Genomic DNA, 26,985 nt, shown 5'->3' with positions numbered 1-26,985 from the left:
GTGTGTGTGTTGGCTGCCCTGATATGTGTGTTTCTGTTTTCAGTGCCAAGAACCTGACTGCGTTGAAGCTGTTTGAGCCCTGCTTTCAGTTGCTGAAGAGCGGCGTGGAGTCTGGAGACTTCGACAAGGAGGTGTGTGTGTGTGTGTGTGTGTGTGTGTGTGTGTGTGTGTGTGTTTCCTCGCATCTCTCCTGGCAGACACTGTATATAATACACACATACACACACAACTTTATTCTATCTGGTTTCAGCTGATGGTCCCAGCCCTGAAGTGTGCATATTTCCACCTGGTCTGGGAGAAAGTGAGGGTGTCGAACTCTACACCAACCAAGGTGTGTGTGTGTGTGTGTGTGTGTGTGTGTGTGTGTGTGATGATGTCCATAACTCGACGTGTATGTCCATCTGTGTGTGTGTGTGTGTGTGTGTGTGTGTGAGAGAGTGTGTGTGTCCATATCTGTGTGTGTGTGTGTGTGTGTGTGTGTGTGTGTGTGTGTGTGAGCGTGTGTCCATATCTGTGTGTGTATGTGTGAGTGACGTGTGTCCATATCTGTGTGTGTGTGTGTGTGAGCGTGTGTCCATATCTGTGTGTGTGTGTGTGTGTGTGTGTGTGTGTGTGTGTGTGTGTGTGAGCGTGTGTCCATATCTGTGTGTGTGTGTGTGTGTGTGTGTGTGTGTGTGTGTGTGTGTGTGTGTGTGAGCGTGTGTCCATATCTGTGTGTGTGTGTGTGTGTGTGTGTGTGTGTGTGAGTGACGTGTGTCCATATCTGTGTGTGCCTGACTACTCTGGCATTGCCTGTCTGCCGTATTTACCTATTTATTTAGTATTTACATACTGTAGTATTACCAAACTCTGTCCATCTAACCTATTAACACAGATGTAGCCACCCTGTACCTATAGTGGCGGTGGCTTAGTGGATAGCTAGTTGGACTGATGGTGATCTGAAGATCATGCGTCCAAACCCCACCTGGGAACACCGCCGCCGCCACCACTAGTGTGCCCTTGAGTAAGGCACTTAGCCCTAAGTTACTCCAGGGAGACCTAAAGATAAAAAGCATTTTTCCTAAATGATAAAAATGTAAATGTATACATGGTGCTACTGTATTCACACACCAAAGTGCCCATATTTCACCACGGCACTGCCTGCCTGCCTGCCTGCTTAAGCCGCTCACCAGCTGTGAGGACAGCATGCAATTAACACAGCAATCTGTTCAAGAGCATCTGAGGCCACAGCGCCGCGGTCAGGCTTCTACAGTACACACACACACACACAGATTTGGACACATACTCACACAGATATGGACACACGTCGCTCACACATACTCACACAGATATGGACACACACACACACAGATGGACATACACACAGATATGGACACACGCTCACACATGCTCACACATACTCACACAGATATGGACACACGTCGCTCACACATACTCACACAGATTTGGACACACGCTCACACACACACACACACACACAGATATGGACACACACTCTCACACACACACGCTCACACACACACACACACACACAGATATGGACACACACTCACACACACACACACACAGATATGGACACACGTCACTCACACATACACACACACACACAGATATGGACACACACACAGATGGACATACACATCGAGTTATGGACATCATCACACACACACACACACATGCAGTCAGTTATGATGATGAGGCAAACTGACATGGCTGTTTAGCCAACATCGCAGAGCTCCAACATAAACAGACACAAATCCCCCCCCTCCTTAATACTATGTTTAGCAGTGGCGGGCGGTGCATTTCACACCTAGGCCTTCAGTGATGTCCGACACATTCCTACCTGAATTATTCTACCTCTTAATACCATCGTTATGACGCCATGGCTCTAGAAACTAGACAGAAACACAGTATAACCGGGCGTTGCATCACCTTAACATAGTCAGACAAGTACAACAGAGTTATATTAATATTTCCGAAGCATTTTTAATCAATAAATCCGCATTTACAATGAAGAGTGTTAAACTAACATCTTTAAGATCGCTACATTACCCACGTCTGTCGTCTCGTCCACCATAATAGCGACAAAGGGTGCCTTTTTAATCTCCATTTTGATCTCTTCACCCATCACTTCAGCAATAGCAAAAATCAGGTCGTTTTGTATTTTGCCTGACGTCCCAGTAAACACTTTGTTTGTGGACAGGTGGTAATGTAAATCTGGGCCAGAAAAGAAAGAAGCTCAACTTAGTTTCCTCTCTTTGTGGACTCGGTGCTTTCATCGTGTCCCCTAAATGAAAGTTATTGTTTACCCAAAAACAGGACACAATCGATCAGTATTATCGATCAGTCAACGAAAGCTTTCGTTGTGGCGCTCCGTTTCCCTGCGCACTTTCAAAAGTTTCACATCTACCGGCATAGTTACGCATCTCAATAGTGAATATCAATAGTGCGTATCAATAGTGCGTATCAATAGTGCGTATCCAATCAAAAGACGTGCTGGGTGCTGACATCATTGAGCCTTACAGCAGGCGCCGTTGTTGCTTTTGCTCGCATCTACGTAGGTTTACTAGGTACGCCACAGGTTTTCTCGTTCCAACGTTAAGTTACAGGTCGAATTCGCGGCACCGTTTAATGTGCAGGCGGGCAGATTGTGGAGCCCCCTAGCAACACATTTTGATTGGATAAAAGCTCTAACATAAAGGCCAGCCCTCCAAATCTCAATCGGAGACTGGAAGCAGCGCAACCAAGAGGAAAGCTATGAAATGAAGAGAATAGACTATGGGGAATCATTAATACATATTTGTGGAAAAAATATATTAAAATAAAATGTATATTCTGATGATGTTTAGGCCAGCAGAGAAGGCCTTGCTGGCCCTGACGGCACACCACTGATGTTTAGTCATTCAGAAACCTGCCACTCTCGTGTCTCATTCTGTCGCTCTCTTCCCCTCTCTCTCCCCCCCCTCTCTCCCCCCCTCTCTTCCCCCCTCTCTTCCCCCCTCTCTTCCCCCCCTCTCTTCCCCCCTCTCTTCCCCCCCTCTCTTCCCCCCTCTCTTCCCCCCCTCTCTTTCCCCCTCTCTTTCCCCCCTCTCTTTCCCCCTCTCTTTCCCCCTCTCTTTCCCCCTCTCTTTCCCCCTCTCTTTCCCCCTCTCTTTCCCCCTCTCTTTCCCCCTCTCTCTTCCCCCCTCTCTTCCCCCCTCTCTTCCCCCCTCTCTCTTCCCTCTCTTCCCCCCTCTCTTCCCCCTCTCTCTTCCCTCTCTCCCCCCCTCTCTTTCCCCCTCTCTTCCCTCTCTCCCCCGTCTCTTCCCCCCTCTCTTCCCCCTCTCTTCCCCCCTCTCTTCCCCCTCTCTCTTCCCTCTCTCCCCCCTCTCTTCCCCCCCTCTCTTTCACCCCTCTCTTTCCCCCTCTCTTCCTTACACCCACACACTCCTAGGCGGAGCTCAAGCGTCTAAAGAAGGAATTCCACTCGTTCTGTGTGGTGTGTCAGAGCTGTCTGTCAGTGGGCCAGGCTGAGATCAGAGACCAGGTGAGATCAGAGACCAGGTGAGAGCAGAGACCAGGTGAGGTCAGAGACCAGGTGAGAGCAGGGGGGGGGGGAACAATCTGACAAGGATGACAACGACGGGCTGTTTTTGTAAGGCTGCTCCAAACTAGTTGGTAGAGCTGTCTGGTATGGTAGCAGTCGTCACCCAGTGTGGGTGTGTGGGGGGATGATGTGTGGAACTCGACTGTGTGTGCGCATGCGCGGGGGTAGTGGTGGTCTAGTGGATAGTGAGTTGGACTGGTGATCGGAAGGTTGTGAGTTCAAATCCTGCCTGAAACACTAGTGGGCTCTTGAGTAAGGCACCACTCTCAGCCCATAGTGACTCCAGGGGGAATGTCCCTGTAATTGTAATTGTAAGTCGCTTTGGATTAGAAGCGTCTGCTAAATTCTAAATTCCTATCATCTCCCCAGGCGTTTGTGCTGCTGTGTGACCTGTTGCTGCTGCTGGGTGTGGAGGCGATGAGGTCTCAGCCCGCCCTGCGCACGCTGGCCTACCCCCCCTCCGACTCCCTCCGCTCTGAGATGGCCGCCTTCCTCCTGGACTATGTCTTCACTGAGCCTGAGGATGACGATCTGCTTGGTAGGGAACATTACCTTACGTTACCAACATTCTCTCTCTCTCTCTCACCCATCCTTCCTGTCAATCTCTACTGTCTCTATTGCAGTAAAAATAAAAATATGAGTGGGACTCGTAAAAAAAAACAAAAAAACGTACAAAATATATTATATACCGGTGTATATGTTACGGTATATGTGGGAATACGGTTTATGTCGGCATTTCCCGGGGACATGGCAGCATAAAACGTCGACTTGGTACATGCTGGCATGTCTAACCCTAACCCTAGCACCCGAGCACCTAACCCTAGCACCTAACCCTAACCCTAGTTTTCCCACATGTACCGTATTCCCACATGTAGTGAAGTGAAGTGAAGTGAAACTTTATTTATATAGCGCCTTTCGTACACGGATGCAACTCAAAGCGCATTATATATATATATACATCTCACATCTCATTCCTCTTTTTGTGCCCGCCCCCCCCCTCTCTCTCTCTCTCTCTCTCTCTCTCTCTCTCTCTCTGGATAATGTCTTCTTTTGGCTCCTCTCTCCCTCCGATTTTTCAGAAGAGGAAGAAGCGGAGGAGTTGAACATATGTCGCCTCCAGCGGGGGAGAAACCAGGAGTTGAACATATGTCGCCTCCAGCGGAGGAGAAACCAGTTGTCTGGCTTCTGTAAACTGGTCTTCTATGGAGTCCTGGACCTCAACGCTGCCACAGACATTTTCAAATACTACAGCAAGGTGGAGAAGAGAGGGAGGGAGGGAGGGAGGGAGGAGAGGATGAGGGCAGAAGGGTGGAGAGGGTAGGGCCTGAGGGAGGAGGGGATGAGGCCCGAGGGGAGAGAGAAATGGGTCAGAGGGAACGATAGAAGAGAAGATGATGGGAGGGAGGCAGAGAGGGGGATGAAGTAGGGGAGAGAGGAAGGAGAAATGGGAAGAGAGTAAGAGGATGGAAGAGAGGATGATTAGAGGGAAGGAAGATGGAGAACTGGAGGAGAGAGAGGAGGAAGAGATCACCAAAAAAGGTAGCACTGGAAGGAAGAAGTGTGTGAGAAGGTGGAGGAGGGGTGAGAAGTTGTTCTTAGTATCAGTGAGGGGGCGGAATGAGTCAGAGGAGAGAGAGAGAGAGAGAGTGGGTGAGAAACGGATGGAAAGTTGAGAAAAGGATTGATTAAACACAGTGGTCAGAAGAATGAGAGGAGGATGACGACTCATTCTGTCACGTCTCTCTCCAGTTCTACAAAGACTACGGTGACATCATCAAGGAAACCTTGAACCAAACCAGGCTCATCTGCCCCATGGAGAGCGCCAGCACTGTCTGTCTGAGTCTGCAGCAGGTGTGTGTGTGTGTGTGTGTGTGCGTGTGCGTGTGTGCGTGTGTGTGTGTGCGCGCGTGTGCGTGTGTGTGCGCGCGTGTTTAAATAAACAATACCTCTGTATTACTGTGTGTAAGTGATGAGGGGTGGACTACTAATAGGGTGTGTGTGGTGTGTGGTGTGTGGTGTGTGTGTGTGTGTGTGTGTGTGTGTGTGTGTTTCCTCAGCTGCTTGCGGCGCTGGCTCCAGAGGAGCGTGGTAGTGAGGAGTTGGGAGAGATCAGAAAGCTGGCCAAGAGACTGGCTATGAGCTTCGGCTTTGACCTGCACAGTGTCAGCAAGCCACTGATTACCCTGCATGAGTCAGTAACACACACACACTCACACCTTCGTCTCTCTCTCTCTGTCTCTATCTGTCTCTGTCTCTCTCTCTCTTTGTGTCTCTATCTCTCTCTCTGTCCCTGTCTGTCGCTTTCTCTCTGTCTCTCTCTCTCTGTCTGTCTCTTTCTCTCTCTCTCTGCATCTTTCTCTCTCTGCCTCTTTCTCTCGCTCTCTCTCTCTGCCTCTCTCTCTCTTTGGCTCTTTCTCTGTCTCTCTCTCTCTGTGTCTGTCTTTCTATCTCTCTCTTTCTCTGTATCTTTCTCTCTGCATCTTTCTCTCTCTGCCTCTTTCTCTGTCTCTCTCTCTCTCTTTCTCTCTGTCTCTCTCTCTCTCTCTTTGTGTCTATCTCTCTCCGTCCCTGTCTGTCGCTTTCTCTCTGTCTCTCTCTCTCTGTCTGTCTCTTTCTCTCTCTCTCTCTCTCTCTCTGCATCTTTCTCTCTCTGCCTCTTTCTCTCGCTCTCTCTCTCTGCCTCTCTCTCTCTCTTTGCCTCTTTCTCTGTCTCTCTCTCTCTGTCTATTTCTCTCTCTGTGTCTGTCTTTCTATCTCTCTCTTTCTCTGTATCTTTCTCTCTGCATCTTTCTCTCTCTGTCTCTGTCTCTCTCTCTGTCTCTCTCTCTCTCTCTCTCTCTGTCTCTCTGTCTCTCTCTCTCTCTTTCTCTCTGCCTCTCTCTCTCTCTCTTTGCCTCTTTCTCTGTCTCTCTCTCTTTCTCTCTCTCTCTATTTCTAACCTATGCAACATGGTGCAGTTTGTGCCACGTCTGTGTAGAACCATGTTTGGGTTGTTGATGTGTTCTCAGGAGCGGTATCCGGTTTGCGCTGCGCGACGCGGTGAAGGGGGAGGACCCTCCGAACCTGCCCTTCCTGGAGATCCTCAGCGAGTTCAGCGTCAAACTCCTCCGTCAGGACCGCATTCAAGTGTGAGTCTTAACACACACATACACACACACACACACACCACACACACACACACACACACACACACACACACACACCACACACAAACACCACACACAAACACACACACGCCACACACACACACACACACACACACACACACACACACACACACACGCCACACACACACACACACACACACACACCACTCACACACCACTCACACATACACCACACACAACACACATACACCACACACACACACACACCGGCAAACATGAACACACGTCTTCATCCACACAAGCATCTATACATATGACTTGACATATGACATATATGATAGTGTGTTTGTGCACACAGACACTCACACAAATATTCAAATAACCACCCAATCAATCATCCCCCCTTTGCCCTCACTTGCAATAACTTCCACACCGGAACTCACACAAGATGTAGTAAGTACACGTGACATTAATATGATATATTAATACTTGTAGGTTGTTCTTACTCTTTTTCCTCCATCCATCCATCCATCCATTCGTCCCTCCCTCTCTCTATCCTCTCCAGGTCACGTTTCCTGAGAGCTGAGCTTCCCTCTGCTGCCCCCTCCTGGCCGTCCCTGAGTATGTACCAGCGTTCTCTGGGCCCTGCTAAGTCCAGAGGAGAGGAGGAAAAGGAGAGCCCAGCACCGTCCCCCCGTAGCACCCCTGCATCCACGCACAGGAGGACCACACCCCGGGGTGGGTAACACACACACACACACACTCATACTCACACAGACATTTACACACACACACACACACACACACACACACACACACACACTCACACACACACACACACACACACACACACACACTCACTCGTACTCGTACTCACACTCACACTCACACACACACACACACTCATACTCACACAGACATTTACACACACACACACACTCACTTGTACTCACACTCACACTCACACACACACACACACGCACACACACACACACACACACACACACACACACACTCACTTACACTCATACACACACACTTTTAAATGTTTTGGTTTGTTCCAAAAACTTGACAAAAAAGAAAATGACATTCCATAAACATATATACAGTCTCCGTAATATCACAGAAGTACATACTATTTGGGAAAAGTGTGTAGGCCAGGGTTTGTTTAAATGAGAGAGGGGCCTGATTAATTAAGGCTGGGGAGGTGGCTGCTAAGGATTTAGGAGGTTTAACCTTTTGACCTCTCTCTCTCTCTCTCCAGGCTCAGCAGCAGAGCCTGATGATGATGATGATGATGATGATGACGACTTCTCACAGGGGTAATTTCTGAAGTGTGCGCTTGGAGCACCCTGCATGGATTTAAAAAGCCCACCTGTTTACACCAATCATCTGCTTAAGTCCATGTGAGGACAAATGTGTTACACTTCAGGGGGGGAAAAATATCCTTGTGAGTGGCCTGAGGTGATCCAGTGGTCTAGCGGTCTCCACGGTCTATAGTGCGCACATAATGCCCCATGTCGGCATGGGTTTGAATCCGGCCCCATGCCCTGCTGACATGCCCTCTCTCCCTTCTTCTCCTCCTTACTTTCCCGTCTGTCTTCACTGTATCTGTCCAATAAAATAAAATATGAGTGGGACTATAATAATATAATAAATGTAAAAATCCCTATGAGAAGTCATCAGTAGGGGCGCTTAGGTGGCGTAGTGGATTAAGCGCTGACCATGTACCGCAGGTTCGATTCCAGCCGCGGACATATCCTGCATGTCATCCCTTCTCTCTCTCACCCATCCTTCCTGTCATAATCTATACTATATCTGTCATTAAAAAGAACAATATGAGTGGGACTGCCCCACTCAGAAAAAAAAAAAAAAAAAGAAGCCAACATTGCTCTGGGGCTCTCCCCAGGTGTAGATGATGAAAGGGGCTAGAGGGTGGTTGACCAATGACGTTGTGACGCTGTGTGTTCTCCAGGTCACTGCAGCGCATTGGCAGAATGGAGCTCAGCAGGGGGCGCCAGGCCTCCACTGTCCAACCCAGCCCCGTTGAGTGTGACCTGGACTCGCATCTTACACTGTAAGTGTGTGTGTGTGTGTGCTAATAGACTCTGTTGAGAGAAAATTGTGTGTGTGTGTGAGAGAAAGAGAAAGAAAGAAAGAAGCCAGAACAAAAACAGTAATAGACTATGTTGAGAGAAACACAAACACATTGTGTGTGTGTGTGTGTGTGTGTGTGTGTGTGTGTGTGTGTGTGTGTGTGTGTGTGACAAAGAAGCCAGTAGAGCACGGCTTCTCCTGGTACAGTACAAGTGCTTGAGGTTTGAACGACCCTTATGTTATGTCTCCCAGGCTGTCCCTGATTGAGGAAGATGAGGATGAGGTAGAGGAAGAGCCTGAGATCGATTACTTTGAGAGCGATGACTCTGACAGAGAGACCTCCATCACACTGGTAACGCACCAGCCCACTCAGATCCAACCATGGACTTCAACAAGACAAATAACAACATCTATTCATACTAGTTAAACAAAAAAAGGAAAGAGGGCGTATTTGGTGCTCTGACCCCAAAACGTCTACACCCCACTATCTACTCCTGTGGTCTCTCACCTTTCATGTTCTTTCCCTCTTTTTCTCCTCAGCCATCCACCCGTCGATCCACCACCAGTTACCTAGAGGGGCTGTTTGAGTAAGAGAGTGGACGGCAGTACTATTTCGAGAACACAGTTCTGTGATAACTCCTATCAGTTTGATTGAGAATGTTATATGCACTCAGCTTAAAATGTATAAAAACACCTCCATGTCTTTATGAGGAATGCATGATTGTATGGATTGTATTAATATGATGTTTTAATTCTTGGAAATGTTTGAAATGTAATTAAATGGACCAACTAATGATTACTGCTGGTCCAGCATAGACAAGCCTGTGTGTTCTTAACGTTTAATTAAATCTGACTGTTTGGGCCATGAATCTTTGTTTTACATGGATATCATTTATATAGTTATACATTTGACTTCTGCTATTGGTTGTCATTTGTTGTCACCAGGAAAGGTTTTAAAGGTTTTTTTGTGTCGCTTTGACCAAATTATATCTTTGAACAAAAGGAAAGTGTTAATGTGTCTCTGGTCAATAAAAAAAAAAGAAGAAAGAAATAGAAAAGGTGTGTTTTCAAGCTCTAAACATTTTCATACTACGGAAAAAAAAGAATAACATGAAAAAAAAGAACATAGTATATTGTATTGTCCCCGAGGGGAAATTTGTCTTGGGCAGTTGCAGCATGATGCACTTGACTTTTTGTTGTTGTTGTTGTTGTTTTTGTGTTTTTAATGTTTTTTTAATGTGTTTTAATGTTTTAAATGTTTTAAATGTTTTAAATGTGTGTAATGTTTTAATGTGTTTTAATGTTTTAAAATTTAAATGTTTTTTTAATGTGTTTTAATGTTTTTAATGTTAAATCAAATACATGTCTTTGTTCTTGGGATGAAACATTCTCTCAGGAGATTTTCCTTGTTTATGATTGTATTTCCTTACTATTTCAGATGTATTAAACCATTACACCTTTCGGAGCATATTGACAGTGGTGGTGTCTTGAAAATGTGTTTGATGAAGGTCCAGGGGCCCATTCCACTAAGGTCGATTATCTTCTAAGCCTCGATAAAGTTCTAATCGGCGATAATGTTAGCTTGCGTTCGGTTCCATCAATGTGGCTCAAATAATTCGCTGCTTGGTTGAGCTCCTTCTGAGTCAGATATAATTAGCCTGGTCGCGACCAGGCTAAAACACTGGCTATAGTAATACGTGCGTCAAAAAAGGCTCACAGGCGGAAACTAAACCCCGAACGACAGTTCCTCATGTGTCTTTTAGGAAATATTAGTTCCCACTTCACACGAGATAGATAGATTAGATAGTTTGACTGTGTGATAGATAGATAATTTGATATTTTGAAAGTGTGATCGATCGATAGATAGTTTGATTGTGTGATAGTTAACTTGATATTTTGAAAGTGTGATAGATAGATCGATAGATCAATAAAGAAAAGAGTGTAAAAAAAAAAAAAGGAAATTGTTTCAACTTGCATTGCTATCATCACAGCGGTCCGGTTGGCGCAGTGGTTAAGGCAGCCAGCTAGACTTCCAAAGGTTGCGTGTTCGAGACTTGAATACGTTTTTTTTTTTTTTTTTTTACATTTAACCGAAGATTTCATGCAAAGGCTTCAAACACCATTGTAATCGTGTCAGTTCTTGTAAATTAGCCTGCACCATCATTTTATAGCCTACATACTTTTTTAGATGTGATTTTAGATTAGATTCAGACAACGAAATGCAATAAAAAAGTGTGTCTGAAGAGGGATTTGAACCACCGTCGTAAAATGACGAATAAATGCCATGGCAGCGGTCGATACCACTAGGCCATCGTGACGAAATGGCTGTTAGTAGCCTACTGCTGATATCACCACATTAGTAAATATTCATTTATTAAAATATGAACATATAACAATAACTGGGGCTAGTATGACCTACGCATTTAATCGGTCAGCAATTTCTTGCCAAACCATTTCCCTCGCCTTGTTAATTGTGGCAGTATTACACTATTTTACATCTTATTTGTCGCCTTCATAAAGATCAATCTTCATTTCGACAGATCGACTCTTCGGGGCTCTTTATGTCTGCGTGCACGCGCCCATATGGAGGATTTCTAAGCCGGTGTTCTGTGAACACTCTTGACACAAGCCTGATCCTCGTTCGAGGAATCACCTGAGGCTTGAATTCTAATCCCGAGTTGCCTGATCGCCTGATTCATTTTAATCGCCGATATACTAATCAACGTTAGTGGAACGGCCCCCAGGTGTGCCAGAATCCAAAAGTCCCAAATAATAATCCCAGGAGGGAACAAACACACAAGTTAAATGCCAAATGATGATGACATGATTGACACCAGCCGGTCGTCAATCATCCCCCATCTACTCTCCACACAGTCCTGCAGCGCCCTCTACAGGCTAGACGCTGCATGCTCCCCACAAGGGGACTATGCTTAAAAAGTGGTGTAATTTCTGAATGGTAGAACCAATATGTACACCAATTACATGAACTAAAAATGTACTTCTGTACTTTAACCGTACATATATCTCTACACTAACCTTTTTAACAATTGTTTGAGGTCAAATCCAAACCTTTGAAGTGTAGAATCAAAAGAAGAAAAAAATGTTTCACTGTCTGATTACTTATGCAGGGCACAGCATTTCATGAATAACGATTCAAACACGACACTTTTAGAAAAGTGACTCAGTTCACTGAAAATATTTGTTAAAAAAAGGGAATCTTTCGCAAAGCTGCACATAACACATGTTCTCCTCTAGGCAGTTCCCTCCCTGTTGCAGTTTCAGAGTTTAGTCAGGACTCGTGGTTTTTAACCCCACGATGAGGAGAGTCCATGTGACTGGTAAGCTCCTCTGTGTAGCCCCACTACCCTTGTTACGCACAAACAACAACCTCTCCAGTATTAGGTCATTGGCATGAGAAGGTATGTTCTAATCCTTCAGTCACACACACACACACACACACACCCTCTCACCCTCCATCCTTCCACTGTTGAGTCTCCAGACTCCCTCATTCTCTGTGTAATTCTCCTGTCAGACGTCTAACTCACAGCCTGTGACATTCTGTATCGAGCAGTGCACCTCTATCTCCTGTGGACAGACAGCTGTAGGAGTAGTGTGGTGTCACAGTCCACACACAGCTAGTTAAGAAGATCTGGTTGTCAGTTTGTCGGGTGTGTTTCTCTCACGCTGTTGAGCCCTGGGATGGAGTCTGGAGTCAACACCACTGGGGACGTCATCCCCTACGGAGGGAAGAGTGCCTTCACACAATTTGAGCACAACATAGTGGCTGCTTACCTTATCACTGCAGGTACAACTACACTGGTGTGTGTGTGTGTGTGTGTGTGTGTGTGTGTGTGTGTGTGTGTGTGTGTGTGTGTGTGTGCGTGTGTGCGTGCGTGCGTGCGTGTGTGTGTTTAACAGCTATGTTTTTACAGTCATAATCACTTTTTTCCCCAACGGCTGCCATTTCAGAAGAAAAGAGAAATAGTTTACACCAACAAAAAAAAGTTCACCATTGTACATGTAATCCATGGTTCAGATATGTTTTAATAGCCACTACTTAAACAAATTATTTGGGGGAATTGATAGGGGGATGTAGACAGAGTGTGTGGCCAAGTCAGATAGTTTATCTGAGTTTATTTGGCAATGCACTTTTGAACATCACATCAATTGTATTTTCGTTAGCAGTGGCTATTCAAACATAGTTGTATTCTAGCCATTCCTGTCCCATAGACTACTGTCACAGTTAAGGACTATCTAACCAATGTTGCAATGTGGGTGAATTATTCCTTTAAACTTTACAATTAAGCTGACATTTGAGATAATGTATTGTCGTAATCACGGGGATCATGTCTATGTTCAGACCATTGTTCCCTCAGCTAATCTAGCTAGCCTAATCTAGCTAGCCTAATCTTCACCCTTATCGTAACTTAATCTTAATCTTTACCTTAACCTACTTGTTTTTCATGTTTCACCCCCTAACTACAGGCAACAATTTAAGATAATCTGCCAGCAACTCAAACTCACCTGCTAGCTATTTTAAGGCCCATGACTGCCAATGTTGCTTTCACCCTCAAAGAAAGGGACGATGAACATCACAGAGATATGTACAGTATAACGGTAGATAGTTTGAGAGCATCAGATATAGCTAGGAGCAATTCTCAATAAAAGGTGTCGAAGGTTGTTTGAGTCTGGGCAGTAACATCAATAGAAGTGTACAGTAAACATGTTTCCCGGCGCGCACAGGGAGGGCTTCTCTCTTGGTGTGATCACCTTCTGTGAGCAAAGAGAAGAAGAATTTGGGCCCCATTAGGCTACTGTCTTACTACTGTAACTCTGTGTTGATGCCTTTACTTCAAACCCTAATTTCACCAATAGGCTAAGACAAAATATTTGCACAACCAATATTTCCATCGTGCTTGTTTCTTACAGATTTGCGTTGATTTCTCAAAATATTATTCAAAAATATGTTAGCTGGTTCAGAGTGAGTTGACTCCCATTCTCCATTTGAGATGTACCAACATTCAAATACGTATATCGTCATCAACTTCTTTCCGATTTCAATGTATGACACATCATTTGAAAGCGTACACTCTGTCGTTTTAGAATATGTATCTGTCTGGAGCCACAAAACATATTTGAATCTTATAATCATGGCTGTTTGCTGGTAGTGGTATGTCGTCCATTGACAGTTCCAACTCCTGTATCTCTCTTCACCCTGTGAATAGGACACACTGTATCCAAGCTGATTCAAGGTGTGTAACAGTTTTGTGTTTCCTGTCAAGGACTTCACAGCAAACAGCAGAATTAGGTGTTTTGATGGCTTGATTCTGCCACAGATGACTGCAAAGAACAAGTCACTGCCAAAGGAGGTGGCAAGTCGCTTGACTCTTCCCGATGGCAGTTTCCAGCCAGTAGTGTTTGCAGGAACTGAGTGATGGATTCAGGAATGATTCATTCATTTCGTTTTTTTGAATCAAATTTCTCATCAGCAAAGCTGCTTTTGTTACAACACGACCAGGGTTGACAGAACTGTAGTTGTAGGTCCATATTCAAGGAGTAAGCAGTTTTGTCTCAGCTCAGTCATTGATAGGCTACAGAAGAAGAGTACAGAAGAAGCTTCCGCCAAGCTGGGTTTCTATCCTAGGGCGGAGGTTATTCATATGATTATTCGGGAAAGCACAAACCACGCAGATACAGATTCTACCCGAAGTTGTTCGTTATTATTTGGGAAGAAGTTATTGATTGGCGTGTCTGTGTTTCAGCCATTATGTTTCATGATTCATATCATTGTGGATGGCAACAAGATAAAAATGCCCGTTCTGTTTGCAACATAGGACTTTGATTTAACTAACTAGTCATTTTGTTTACTACACGTGACGCCCACTTCCGGTATTCTATCTGATCTGATAGATCATTTTGGAGGTTGAACAGATACAGATAATGACGTCGTCCCTGTACACCTCTGGTTTGGTGACTGCTGCTTGTCATCCAGGGGTAACTCTGAACAAGTACCAGAGGTTCCCTCCTGTTTTGGCCCTTCAGATACTTCCTTGATTTCTCATGAAAGATACACTTTTCTTCAGACACCATTGATTAATAACTTCGATTGGTCAGACAGACAAACAGAAAACAAACAAAGCAAAACAGAAACAGTGACTAGGGGCCAAAGGCCTTGGTGAACAGATGGCTTTTAAGGGCTGATTTGAAGGAGTCCAGGGTGGGGGCGTTGCGGATCACTGTGGGGAGGGAGTTCCAGAGGTTAGATGCAGCCACGCTGAAGGCTCTGTCCCCAAAGGTCCGTAGGTTGGTGCGGGGGGGAGACGGCTTATTCTCTTGGTGCATCTCCAGATGGCCTTCTTGAACTTACTTCTACAGTCCCAGAGGCAGAGGCTGTTTTTTTGTGATAGAATCAGGGGATTTCTTCAATGTCAAAGTACTACGGCACCAGTGATGTTACTGTCCTGTACTGGGGGCGGCTGTGTCTCAGGAGGTAGAGGCTGTGTCTCAGGAGGTAGAGCTGGCGTCTAATGATCCCAAGGTTGGCAGATCGGCGGTTCGAGCCCCGGCTGGCCACATATCGAAGTGTCCTTGGGCAAGACACTAAACCCCAAATTGCTCCCAGTGAGCAGGCCGGCGCCTTGCATGGTAGCTTGCCGCTTGCCGGGTGAATGAGAGGCCGTTGTAAAGCGCTTTGGAATAAGGCGCTATATAAGTGCAGTCCATTTACCATTTGTACTGGTGGAATATCTCCCTCACTCAAGTCTTTGGATAAGTCCAAAAGTGGGAGTTGCTGTCTGATTTCTGCCGCCCTTAGCAAAGTTTTCCATGAGTCCAGGTTTTGGGTTTGAGTCTGAATCCTCTCCAGAGCGGTGGATGATGGGGTCCATGCGGCCGGTTGCTGCTGCCTTGACCAGAAGTTGGAGCCGTCATTACACTACCTCTGACCATGTGGCTCTGAACTAGAGGAATGTTATTGTTTGAGATGTTTGAGCCTGCCGGCTCAGTGCTGCCAATCAAGTGCGCAGATATCATTACAACTTAGGGGGGACCACAAACATGACATTTTCGGGAGGGGACATCGGTAATATCACCATCGTGTATCAAATTATCTGCTGTAACAACAGACACTTTAAATGTAAAATCTAAACATATATATGAATGAAGTGGCGGGACGATAGATCATTAATTAGAAACACTGAAAGTAGCCGGCTGGATCTAAATGAGTAGTTGGCTGTCTGGCCGGCAGCCAGCACTAATACTGTATCAATAAATACATCCTTTTAGGTTATCAGTTACATCCTTTATTTAGAAACGTCATGTTTTTCAGAAGTTGGAGAGGACACATTCCCTCTTACAGGCGCTAATATGGGAAAATAACTACATATCAAATACATATGAAAAGCTGCTCCTGTGGAAAGTCTATCATATATTAATTTACTTATATTGACCCTATTAACAATTTAGTATAGGTAAGGTTTTGCTCACTCAGATGGTACCAATGCCAGCCAGAGGAATTTACAGCAATTTAGCCCATAGACCCATAGAGTTGGGATCTGGCTAGCGGTCCACCTTGCATTATGATGTTGCATAGTCTCAATCAGCCCACTGGAAGTTTATACAGCCTATGGATGTGGATGCTAATCCTAGATGATGCTAATACTAGACGATGCTAATACTAGATGTGGATGCACGTACTCTTATCGGATTGTGATGTCATCATCACATAACTGAAGTGTTGATTTAAGTCTCAAGTGTAAACCAGCAGAAAGAAGCCATACTAACCTCTGCACCCTCACTCTGTTAAAATAGCTGATATTCTTATGTAACTCAAGTTACTTAACCTAGTCTTTGGTAGACGTTTTGGCCTTCTATTGCCATGACAAGATCTTGCTTACCCATTGTTTTTAATACACAATCCCAGAAGAGAAAAACTGTGAACTGAACTACATTTCAGAATCTGAAATTAAACCACATTTGAACCAATTCATTGTAATTAATCCTGAGTTTGCTGGTCAGTCATGTCCCCTGAGTATTAGCCCACCCATCTCAGCCTGAATACTCTCAACATAATGCTGGATTGTATGTGTGCATCTCCACATTAACTATATAAATAAACAGATAAACATATCCATGCAGAGCCTACAAGGAATTTCAATGAACTTTACTGTAATTATCCTTTATCTACACTATTAAATTGAAGGATGTACGAAATAAGTGTTGATTAAGTATTTTTGGCAACACTTTTATGAGGTACACACATATAATGCATGCATCACTTGTTATAGACATGTATTATGTCTTATATATTCTCTTTTTCAACTTTTTTTCAACTGAAAAAGGCTGATAATAGCTCAGGATCATTATGAGATTTGTATGCCATCATACATGCTTATACAAGTCTTATAACACACTATGAACACACTTTACTGTAACTGTATGCTATGCTAAGTAAAGTGTTACCGTCTTTCCCTTCAGTAAGACTAACCTTTTCATAACTTCTCACCTGCAATGCCTTCCACCTTTATTTTGTCTCACATCAAATTAACATTTCTTTGGGAAATATTTGTTTTTAAGCTTTGAGTTCCCTCTCCCCAGGTGTCATTAGTTTGGTCAGCAACATTGTGGTGTTGATGATGTTTGTGAAGTTTAAGGAGCTGCGTACTGCCACCAACGCCATCATCATTAACCTGGCCTTCACCGACATTGGAGTGGCGGGCATTGGCTACCCTATGTCCGCTGCCTCTGATCTCCATGGCAGCTGGAAATTTGGCTACACTGGTTGCCAGGTTGGTGGATTGTGTAAAGTCTACTCTGTTCTACTGTTATTCTATGCTGTAAAGAATGTTAATCACAAGTATTAACATAGGTGAAGCTGGGCGTCATTTAAGGCAGTTGTTTAAAGGTCACATGCCAAACACACACTGCCTGACTCAACCTTAACGTCAGATACACATACTGCATGTTATGGTAAATGGTAAATGGACTGCACTTATATAGCGCCTTTTTTGCTGCTCCAAAGAGCTTTACAACAGCCTCTCATTCACCCATTCACACACACATTCACACACCAATGGCGGCAAGCTGCCATGCAAGGCGCTGGCCCGCTCACTGGGAGCAATTTTTGGGGTCCTCTTGCCCAAGGACACTTCGACATGTGGCCAGCCGGGGCTCGAACCGCTGATCTGCCAACCTTGCGATCATTAGACGGCAACTCTACCTCCTGAGGCACAGCCTCTACCTCCTGAGACACAGCCTCTACCTCCTGAGACACAGCCACCCCTCAAATGTCAAATACACGTATGTTATGTGGACTTAGAAGGGGCTTGGACAGGACTGATGCACGTGGAGTGAAAGTGTGAAAGTGTGAAAGTGTTCAGCAGGATTCCAGTCTGCCATCCTTCTCTGAGCAGTGCACGTTGTGTTGGTTGGAGGAGATTAGGGGCTGTGTGATGTCAGAGGTTCAGCCCCAAAGTGCTGCCATGTGATGCTAATCTGGGGCTGAAGACTTCCTCTGTGGCTCAGCTGGTAGAGCATAGAGCTAACAATGCTTAGATTGTGGGTTCGATTCCCGCTGGGACCGTATATACTGAAATGTACGCACTCATTGGAATGTAAGTTGCTTTGGATAAAAGCCTCCGCTAAATAGCATACAGGTGCATTTCAATATCGTGGAAAACGTCAATATTTTCCGTAATTTTATTTAAAAACTTTCATAAATTCTAGATTCATTACACAAAGTGAAATGTTTCAAGCCTTTTTTTGTTTTAATGTTGATGATTACGGCTTAGACGTAAAAATCCAGTATCTCAAAATATTACAATATAGATAAGACCAATAAAAAAAAGGATTTCTAATACAGAAATGTCGACCTTCTGAAAAGTATGGGTCTGGGTCTGGGTTCCTTTTGCACGAATTACAAATACGAAATGCATCAATGCAGCATGGCATGGAGGCAGCCTTGCACGGTGTGTGAATGTGTGTGTGTGAATGCATTGGTGTGTGAATGTGTGTGTGTGAATGGGTGAATGACGCTTTGGATAAAGGCGCTATATAAGTGCAGTCCATACCATATCTATTTTGAATCCTGCACTTGCTGCACTTTCTATCTAGTCTCAATCCCAGTGTCCTCTCTTCCAGATCTGAAAACACAGGATAGGTGTTTGCATTCATTTCTTAAATGATTAGTTGTTATTAAATCATTAGATTAGTCCAGATGAAGGAGAAGAAGTACTTGACCGTTGAAACAAGTATGGAGCAGCATCACACCAACATCACCGTAGTAACTGGATGTCATTACAGAAAGGAGGAGAACCTACACCCGTGTGTCCAGTGGTGTAGTCTAGTTTAGTCTAGTTTAGTCTAGTTTAGTCTAGTTGTTTCTAGTGGGTATACTGTGATTTTCCCCTCCCAGCCTCATATCGTTCATTTCGGAACGCCATAAAAATAAATCTGCGCTCCCTGTCTAACGTTATATATATCTAACATTACATGTTATAAGGCTGATCTGTGCATGATAGTGCTGCATTTTGACATATTTCATGTCGCATCTCCCCCCGTTGATGGTATATGACACTATAGTCAGTCTCAATGTTCCAAAAGTCAAGTGCTTCGTAACACAGACGGGGGGTGAATTTTATGAATGAAAGTGTGAAAGTTATGTCACAAAACGCTGTTACGTATCCTCGCGCATTTTTAAGTGGGTATACGGAAAGCCTTGGCCTTTCCTAGTGGGTATACGGCCTAGTCCTGCGTATCACGTAGACTACAACACTGCGTGTGTCTGAAAGAATAATAATAGAAATACCTCAAATGGTTTGTTGAATATGGCTACTCTATAAATGGAATAACAACACTTCTGACTTGTTTCTTGTCCTGTCCATGTACAGCATCTCTGTGGTCTCACCAAGAACTCTCTGGAACAAGTACAATTCTGATGTGTCATTTTGCTATTCCCCAAATGAAATAGAGAATAGGAATGGGGGGGTTGAGTGCTAACTATGTTTTCTCCTCCAGATTTATGCAGCTCTCAACATCTTCTTTGGCATGGCCAGTATTGGACTCCTCACTGTGGTGGCGGTGGACCGTTACCTCAGCATCTGTAGACCTGACATAGGTATTTATCAACTCATATATCATTCCATGTGTATACTTACAGAAGCCTATTCGGTTGTTAAGTCGTAACGTGTTTCCGGGTCCAACGTTAGCTGAGGCGCTCTCTTCGAAATGCCTCAGTAATAATAATAATTCATTATATTTATATAGCGCTTTTCCGAGGCTCAATGACGCTGACAATATGGGAAAAACAGGAAAGTGCTGCTGTGTCCTTTGTTGTATGAATAGATCCCAGTCTAAAAAACTATTGAACTGTCATTCTACCGCTTTAGTACACTGGTACTCTGGTGCTGTAGTACACTGGTACTCTGGTGCTTTAGTACACTGGTACTCTGGTGCAGGGAATTTTTGGTTTGGACCCGGAAAGTGTGTGTGAATGGAGTGCACTTATGTAGCACCTTATGTAGCACCTTATGTAGCACCTTGTTCCAAAGCGCTTCACAACGGCCTCTCATTCACCCGTTCACACACACATTCACACACCAATGGCGGCAAGCTACCATGCAAGGAGCTGGCCCGCTCACTGGGAGCAATTTGGGGTTCAGTGTCTTGCCCAAGGACACCTCAACACGTGAAGCCGGGGATTGAAGCACCGACTTTGCGTTCATTAGACGCCGGCTCTACCACCTGAGCCACGGCTAACCCAGCGTGTGTGTGTTTGTGTGTGTGTGTGTGTGTGGTGTGTGTGTGTGTGTGTGTGTGTGTGTGTGTGTGTGTGGTGTGGTGTAGTGTGGTGTAGTGTGGTGTGTGTGGGTGTGTGTGTGATTTAGTAAATGCTTATCCAAAAGGACTTACAGTACAGTGAGTGTGAACATTCTTTGTATACGGTGTCTGGTCCTAGCGGAATCAGCATGGTCCGTATGCATGTGAGAGCCCTGACCGGAGAGCCGCTCCCTCAGATCTAATCTTCAAACGCCAACTAAAGACATATCTTTTTAGGCAGGCCGGCAGTCAGTTTTAGCCTTCTTATTGTTACTGTTTATGTTTTGTTTATGTTTGTCCCCTTTGTGTTTTTAATCACTGATTATTTATTCTTGTATGTAAAGCACCCTGTGCATCCGTGCTGAGAAGGGCGCTATATAAATACAGTTTTACTTACTTCCTCCTGTTCTCCAGGGCAGAGGATGACAGCGCGCTCGTACACCCTGCTGATGCTGGCCGCCTGGCTCAACGCCGTGTTCTGGTCCCTGATGCCCGTCCTGGGCTGGGCCGGCTACGCCCCCGACCCCACCGGCGCCACCTGCACCATCAACTGGAGGAAGAACGACAGGCGAGTTAAGAACTGAATGGACCTATCGCTAAGCCACGCCCCGAAATAGACATTGTCCAATCATATCACAGCAAAAGTCACAACAGGCAGAAAACTCGGACAAACAACTCGCTAATATCTGATGGTGAAAAGCTTCTAGACTAAATATTCTTGTCATCTTTGAAAAAAAAAAAACATGTCTATTACTTACTTGTAAATCAGAAATTTGCCAACTCCCACCGCCATTGTAAGTCATTGAATGTCATTCAGTCACGGTCGGTCAGTCAGTCACTGTCAGTGAAGCGTTGTTTGTTTGTCCGAGTTTTCAAAGAGGGCGTGGCTTAGCGATAGGTCCATTGCATCCGTTGCTCTTCGAAAACCTGTGTTCCTAGAGACCCACAGTGTTCCTAGAGACCCACAGTGTTCCTAGAGACCCACAGTGTTCCTAGAGACCCACAGTGTGTCGGCGGGCATTTGTTGTGGCACAGCATTGAACACTCATCTTTTCTATACCAGGAAGGAGTTAGCCTGTTCTCTCTCCGTTTGTTCACAGCTCCTTCATCTCTTACACCATGGCCGTGATCACGGTGAACTTCATCATCCCTCTCTCTGTCATGGTGTACTGCTACTACAATGTGTCGCTCACCATGAAGAGATACAAAGCCAGCAACTGCTTGGACAGCATCAATGTGGACTGGTCGGACCAGATGGACGTGACCAAGGTGAGCCACCTCCAGTCTCCAATATTATTAACACTACAACAGCCGTGCCTATTTTACCTACTAGTAGAGCCGCCTTGGGGGTCAAATAGACCCCCTTTTTAGAATGTAAATCTGCTATTTACACACAGAGATCACTAGAGGGCACTTCTTTTTTTAGCCTGCCTCCTACACAGAAAAACTGCAAAATAGCTTTATACCAGTGGAGGCTCCTCCATAGAGGTGGAGGAGGCCTGGCCTCCCCAATAATTTGAGAGAAGAGAGAGAGATTTAAAAAAGCAATAATTATATATTTTATCAGACACACAACATACAATTCAGAACAATACTTCATCCATTTCTAATATTTATCCTGCAGAACAGCACTCATACACGCGTGTGGCGGAAAAAGGTACTACACGGAGGTCAGGCCTCCTGTCGGAAAGTGGTTTCTCATAGAAGTCAATGTAATGCAATTTTTTTCATGGCAATATGTGATTGGCCAAATCACTGAAAATGGGTGGGAACAGGAGGCCTGGCCTCCGTGTAGTACCTTTTTCCGCCACACGCGTATGAGTGCTGTTCTGCAGGATAAATATTAGAAATGGATGAAGTATTGTTCTGAATTGTATGTTGTGTGTCTGATTGACATAGTGTTTGAGTGCTTTTGACATGTCATTGATTGTATGTAGTATGTTAGAAGATACAATCGGCGCAGTGTTAGGTGAATGTTGTGAGCCTGAGCAGAAGGGACAATAGCTGCTGCAGGCGGACCAGAGATTCATGCCAATTGTTTTGTTTATTTGATGACCCATTGTGCAGGCAATAAAAGCTGCTTCATCCACCATCCTGAGAGTGTCCCAATCCCTTCAGTACCGCCAAACACAAATTAATAATTTTTAACAAAGACAGATAAGAAGAACAGGGAACATTCCATCGCGAGTGAAGCGAGCAAGCGGAAAAAAAATTGGCCTCCTCAATTCTGGAAGTCACCAGCCTCCACTGCTTTATACTATCTTATCCTGAAGTGATTTTGAAAATGTCAGGATACTGGGTGGTAGAACGCACATATCTAGGGGAAGTCATGAAAGGAGGGTCCTGAAATTGTGCAAAGATAGAATAATGTTTTTACTTACAAGGGTCACCGTGAGTGGTCACTCTTCTAGCGTTAGTAGATGGGACAGCGAAGCATTGGCTCTATACTCCAAACGTTTGGATTTTAAATGAACTGGTTGTTGTTATGAGGTTAAAGTAGAGACACTCAGCTTTAATATGAGGTTATTTGTGTCTTCTTATTGGTTTGACCATTTAGAAATGACAACACGTTGTTTACATCGTCCCTCTGTTACAGGGCACCAAAAGTAATGGGGGACAATTGGCTTGACAAGTGCTTCTGATAAGTCAGGCGTATTCTGTCACATTACTTATAATAATAATAATAATAATAATAATAATAATAATAATAATAGCTTGGATTTACTGTATATAGCGCCTTTCATAAAACCCAAGGACGCTTTACAATTCTAAGGAAATGGTCAGACAGACAAAACAGAAAACAAACAAAGCAAAACAGAAACAGTGACTAGGGGCCAAAGGCCTTGGTGAACAGATGGGTTTTAAGGGCTGATTTGAAGGAGTCCAGGGTGGGGGCGTTGCGGATCACTATGGGGAGGGAGTTCCAGAGGGCAAGCCTCGTGTTGAAGGTAGGCTTTGTGTTTGCCTTTGGAGTCTGCCATCATGAGGACCAGAGAGACGTCAATGAAAGTCAAGGGCGTCGTTGTGAAATATCTGAAAATATCAGAAGCAAACCTTAGATTAACCAAAAAAACAACAATTTGGAACGTCATTAAAAAAGGAAGAAAGTCCTGGTGAGCTCAGCAATCTCAAACAGCCTGACAGGCTGAGGACGACTTCTAAATGGTAAACAGACTGCACTTATATAGCTATGCCTTATTCCAAAGTGCTTTACAACGGCCTCTCATTCACCCACTCACACACACATTCACACACCAATGGCGGCAAGCTACCATGCAAGGCGCCGGCCTGCTCATTGGGAGCAATTTCGGGGTTCAGTGTCTTGCCCAAGGACACCTCGACACATGGCCAGCCAGGGTTGAAACCACCGATCTGCCAACCTTGCGATCATTAGCCGCCGGCTCTACCTCCTGAGACACAGCCTCCGCTACTTCTACAACAATCAACCATGTTGATTTGGACAACATAATGTATTTACCATTTATCTGGATTGCCTTGCCATTTCATTATGTTTTCTGCCATCAATATAGACTGCTTGCGACAATGTTATTTGGTCTTGGGTCGGGTTACGGGTGAAGTTCTTACACCCGCGCAGGACTCTATGGAAGCGGAAGGGGGTTGTGGACTCATTTACCACTGGTACAGGGTTGTGGCACGAGGCGAAGCCGAGTAGGAAAACCCTGTACAGTGGTAAATGAGTCCACAACCCCCGCCCTCCAATGGTCAATTGCTTTTCTACAACAGCCACCACATAATATAAATAATAAATACACAGTTGTACCATTAAATTCCTGTATTTACAATCATTAATCGTTTCAGAATACATAGATAGAATATAGTCCCATAAACAAGATCAACCATTGCATTGTAGGTCAGCACAGGTGTTCTTAATCAGATTGATTGGGAGGCGCATTGATACTGGAAATGCGGTCTGAACAGTGGGTTGTTGAGCTATTTACCACTGTTGCTAGCCAATCAGAATCCAGTATCCAAACATGCTGTTGTAGAAAAAGTCATTGAATCGCTGCATGGATTCTGCATAACTCTTGTCACAGTAAAACCATAACATTCTCTTTTATCTGAAACGACTCTCTCTCTCTCTCTCTCTCTCTCTCTGATCTGCCCTGGTCCCTGTCTGCTAGATGTCGATAGTGATGATCATCATGTTCCTGGTGGCGTGGTCGCCCTATTCCATAGTGTGCCTCTGGGCGTCCTTCGGGGACCCCCTCATGATCCCTGCCCCCATGGCCATCATCGGCCCTCTGTTTGCCAAATCCTCCACCTTCTACAACCCCTGCATCTATGTCATTGCCAACAAAAAGTAAGCTAATTTCTCTCCTGTTTCCTACATTATGCAGGTCTGTGTAGATCAAATGAACCACCACTAGTGTGTCCTTGAGTAAGGCTCTTAGCCTCCAGGGAGACTGCCCCTGTAAGCTCTAATTGTGAGTGTCGCTTTGGATAAAAGCGACTGCTAAATGATCAAATCTATAATAAGTACAAAATGAAAGAGTCCCATTGTGTTCCGCTTTATGTTATTGTTGGGATTTTCTTCTGGGACTTGAATGATATGAGGTGGTGCTCTCTGCTCTGTCTTGAGATTCGTTTAGTTTATTGATGTGGTCAGGTGGTTCAAAAGGGTTCTAACCTACGGGTTTCACCTGCCAATGAAGTATTTGGAGTTTCTCTAGTGTTTCTGTTGTGTTTCCATGTTGGTTACTGTGAGCCTTTGGCAACTATCAACATAGTTGTTGTTATATTCATGGGGACATTGTCTTTATTCAGATTCAGGAGAGCGATTACAGGAATGCTGCGCTGCCAAACCAGGCAGAGGGTCACCATCAACAACCAGGTTTCCATGACGATCTCCCAGCTGCCTTTGACCCAATGATGCAGGATGTCATCATCACATCCCATTCTGATCACACCCCACCAGATATAATTAAACACACAGCGCCCCGTGTGCGTAGTCATCTTCATTATTGTATTTGTATACAAGGATTAACAGCATTCATAGCCCCTAACATTACATCCTTAACTTCTAGAACTTCTATATCGTATGATAGCCTTGATGATCTTACAGCCTTTTCTCTGACTACTGTACTTAGTTAAAATTGAACGTACAGAAAATAATAGTAGCTGTCCATATTTTACTATAAAGCAACATTTAATTATGTTCCAGATACAAAGTAAGATTAGTCCTGGTAAATACAGTATCTCAAAAGTGAGTACACCCTTTAGATTTTTGCAAATATTCTGTTATATCCTTTCAGGGGATAACATTATCCTACTGAAACTTTGATATAACTTAAAGTAGTCAGTGTGCTGCTTGAATAACAGTATAGATTTATTGTCCTTTGAAAATTACTCAGTACACAGCTGTTAATGTCTAAACAGCTGGCAACAAAAGTGAGTACACCCCATAGTAAACATGTCCTAATTGTGCCCAATGATGTTGTTTTCCCGCCCTGGTGTCATGTGACTCGTTAGTGGTACAAGGATTCAGGTGTAAATGATAAGCAGGGCTGTTAAATTTGGTGTTTTGGACACAATTCTCTCTGAATGCTGGACAACATGGCACCTCATGGCAAGGAACTCTCTGAGCGGCTGAAAAAAAGGATTATTGCGCTTCACAAAGATGGCCTTGGCTATAAGAAGATTGCCAACACCCTGAAAATGAGTTGCAGCACAGTGGCTAAGATCATACAGCGGTTTTCCAGGACAGGTTCCACTCGGAACAGGCCTCGCCAGGGTCGACCAAAGAAGTTGAGTCCACGTGCTCAGCGTCATATCCAGAGGTTGGTTTCCAAAAATAGACGTGCGAGTGCTTCCAGCATTGCTGCAGAGGTTGCAGAAGTGGGATGTCAGCCTGTCAGTGCCCAGACCATACGCCGCACACTGCATCAAATCGGTTTGTATGGCCGTCGCCCCAGACAGAAGCCTCTTCTGAAACCGATGCATAAGAAAGCCCGCAAACAGTTTGCTGAAGACAATGAATTCAAGAACATGAGTTACTGGAACCATGTCCTGTGGTCTGATGAGACCAAAATAAACCTGTTTGGGTCAGATGGTGTCCGGCGTGTGTGGCGGCACCCTGGTGAGGAGTACCAAGACAAATGTGTTTTGCCTACAGTCAAGCATGGTGGTGGCAGCATCATGGTCTGGGACTGCATGAGTGCTGCCGGCACTGGGGAGCTGCATTTCATTGAGGGACACATGAATTCCAATATATACTGTGACATCCTGCAGCAGAGCATGATCCCCTCTCTTCGGAAACTGGGCCGTAGGGCAGTTTTCCAACATGATAATGACCCTAAACACACCTCCAAGATGACAACGGCCTTGCTGAAGAAGCTGAAGGTTAAGGTGATGGACTGGCCA

The 26,985-nt window shown here is 44.7% G+C and overlaps 2 protein-coding genes across 2 annotated transcripts in view; both read left to right on the top strand.

Annotated features, from left to right (window-relative positions):
- The window catches only part of LOC308163559 (cohesin subunit SA-1-like), a gene marked incomplete at both ends in the record, with an annotated part of 28,563 nt that extends 19,182 nt beyond the window's left edge, over positions 1–9,381 (top strand). Inside the window, 13 exons of the mRNA XM_080537731.1 lie at positions 44–131; positions 251–331; positions 3,434–3,526; positions 3,956–4,124; positions 4,666–4,841; positions 5,336–5,437; positions 5,644–5,777; positions 6,595–6,714; positions 7,259–7,431; positions 7,958–8,015; positions 8,669–8,770; positions 9,043–9,142; positions 9,331–9,381. Coding sequence (XP_080393857.1) covers positions 44–131; positions 251–331; positions 3,434–3,526; positions 3,956–4,124; positions 4,666–4,841; positions 5,336–5,437; positions 5,644–5,777; positions 6,595–6,714; positions 7,259–7,431; positions 7,958–8,015; positions 8,669–8,770; positions 9,043–9,142; positions 9,331–9,381 — 1,447 coding nt within the window. The remainder of the gene's footprint in view (positions 1–43; positions 132–250; positions 332–3,433; positions 3,527–3,955; positions 4,125–4,665; positions 4,842–5,335; positions 5,438–5,643; positions 5,778–6,594; positions 6,715–7,258; positions 7,432–7,957; positions 8,016–8,668; positions 8,771–9,042; positions 9,143–9,330) is intronic.
- Positions 9,382–12,489: 3,108 nt separating this feature from the next.
- On the top strand, positions 12,490–25,495 carry rrh (retinal pigment epithelium-derived rhodopsin homolog; the record flags this gene model as incomplete). The annotated part of the gene is made up of 7 exons (XM_080537864.1): positions 12,490–12,595; positions 17,386–17,576; positions 19,804–19,903; positions 21,019–21,172; positions 21,705–21,873; positions 24,747–24,925; positions 25,390–25,495. 7 exons carry the CDS (start codon positions 12,490–12,492, stop codon positions 25,493–25,495), a joined length of 1,005 nt encoding a protein of 334 aa, XP_080393990.1.
- Positions 25,496–26,985: the final 1,490 nt, after the last annotated feature.

Source organism: Nansenia antarctica, assembly GCF_963989245.1.
Source record: "Nansenia antarctica genome assembly, chromosome: 8".
NCBI lineage: Eukaryota > Metazoa > Chordata > Actinopteri > Argentiniformes > Microstomatidae > Nansenia > Nansenia antarctica.
Note: the sequence above shows the minus strand (reverse complement) of the source record. Positions and strands in the feature narration are given on the sequence as shown.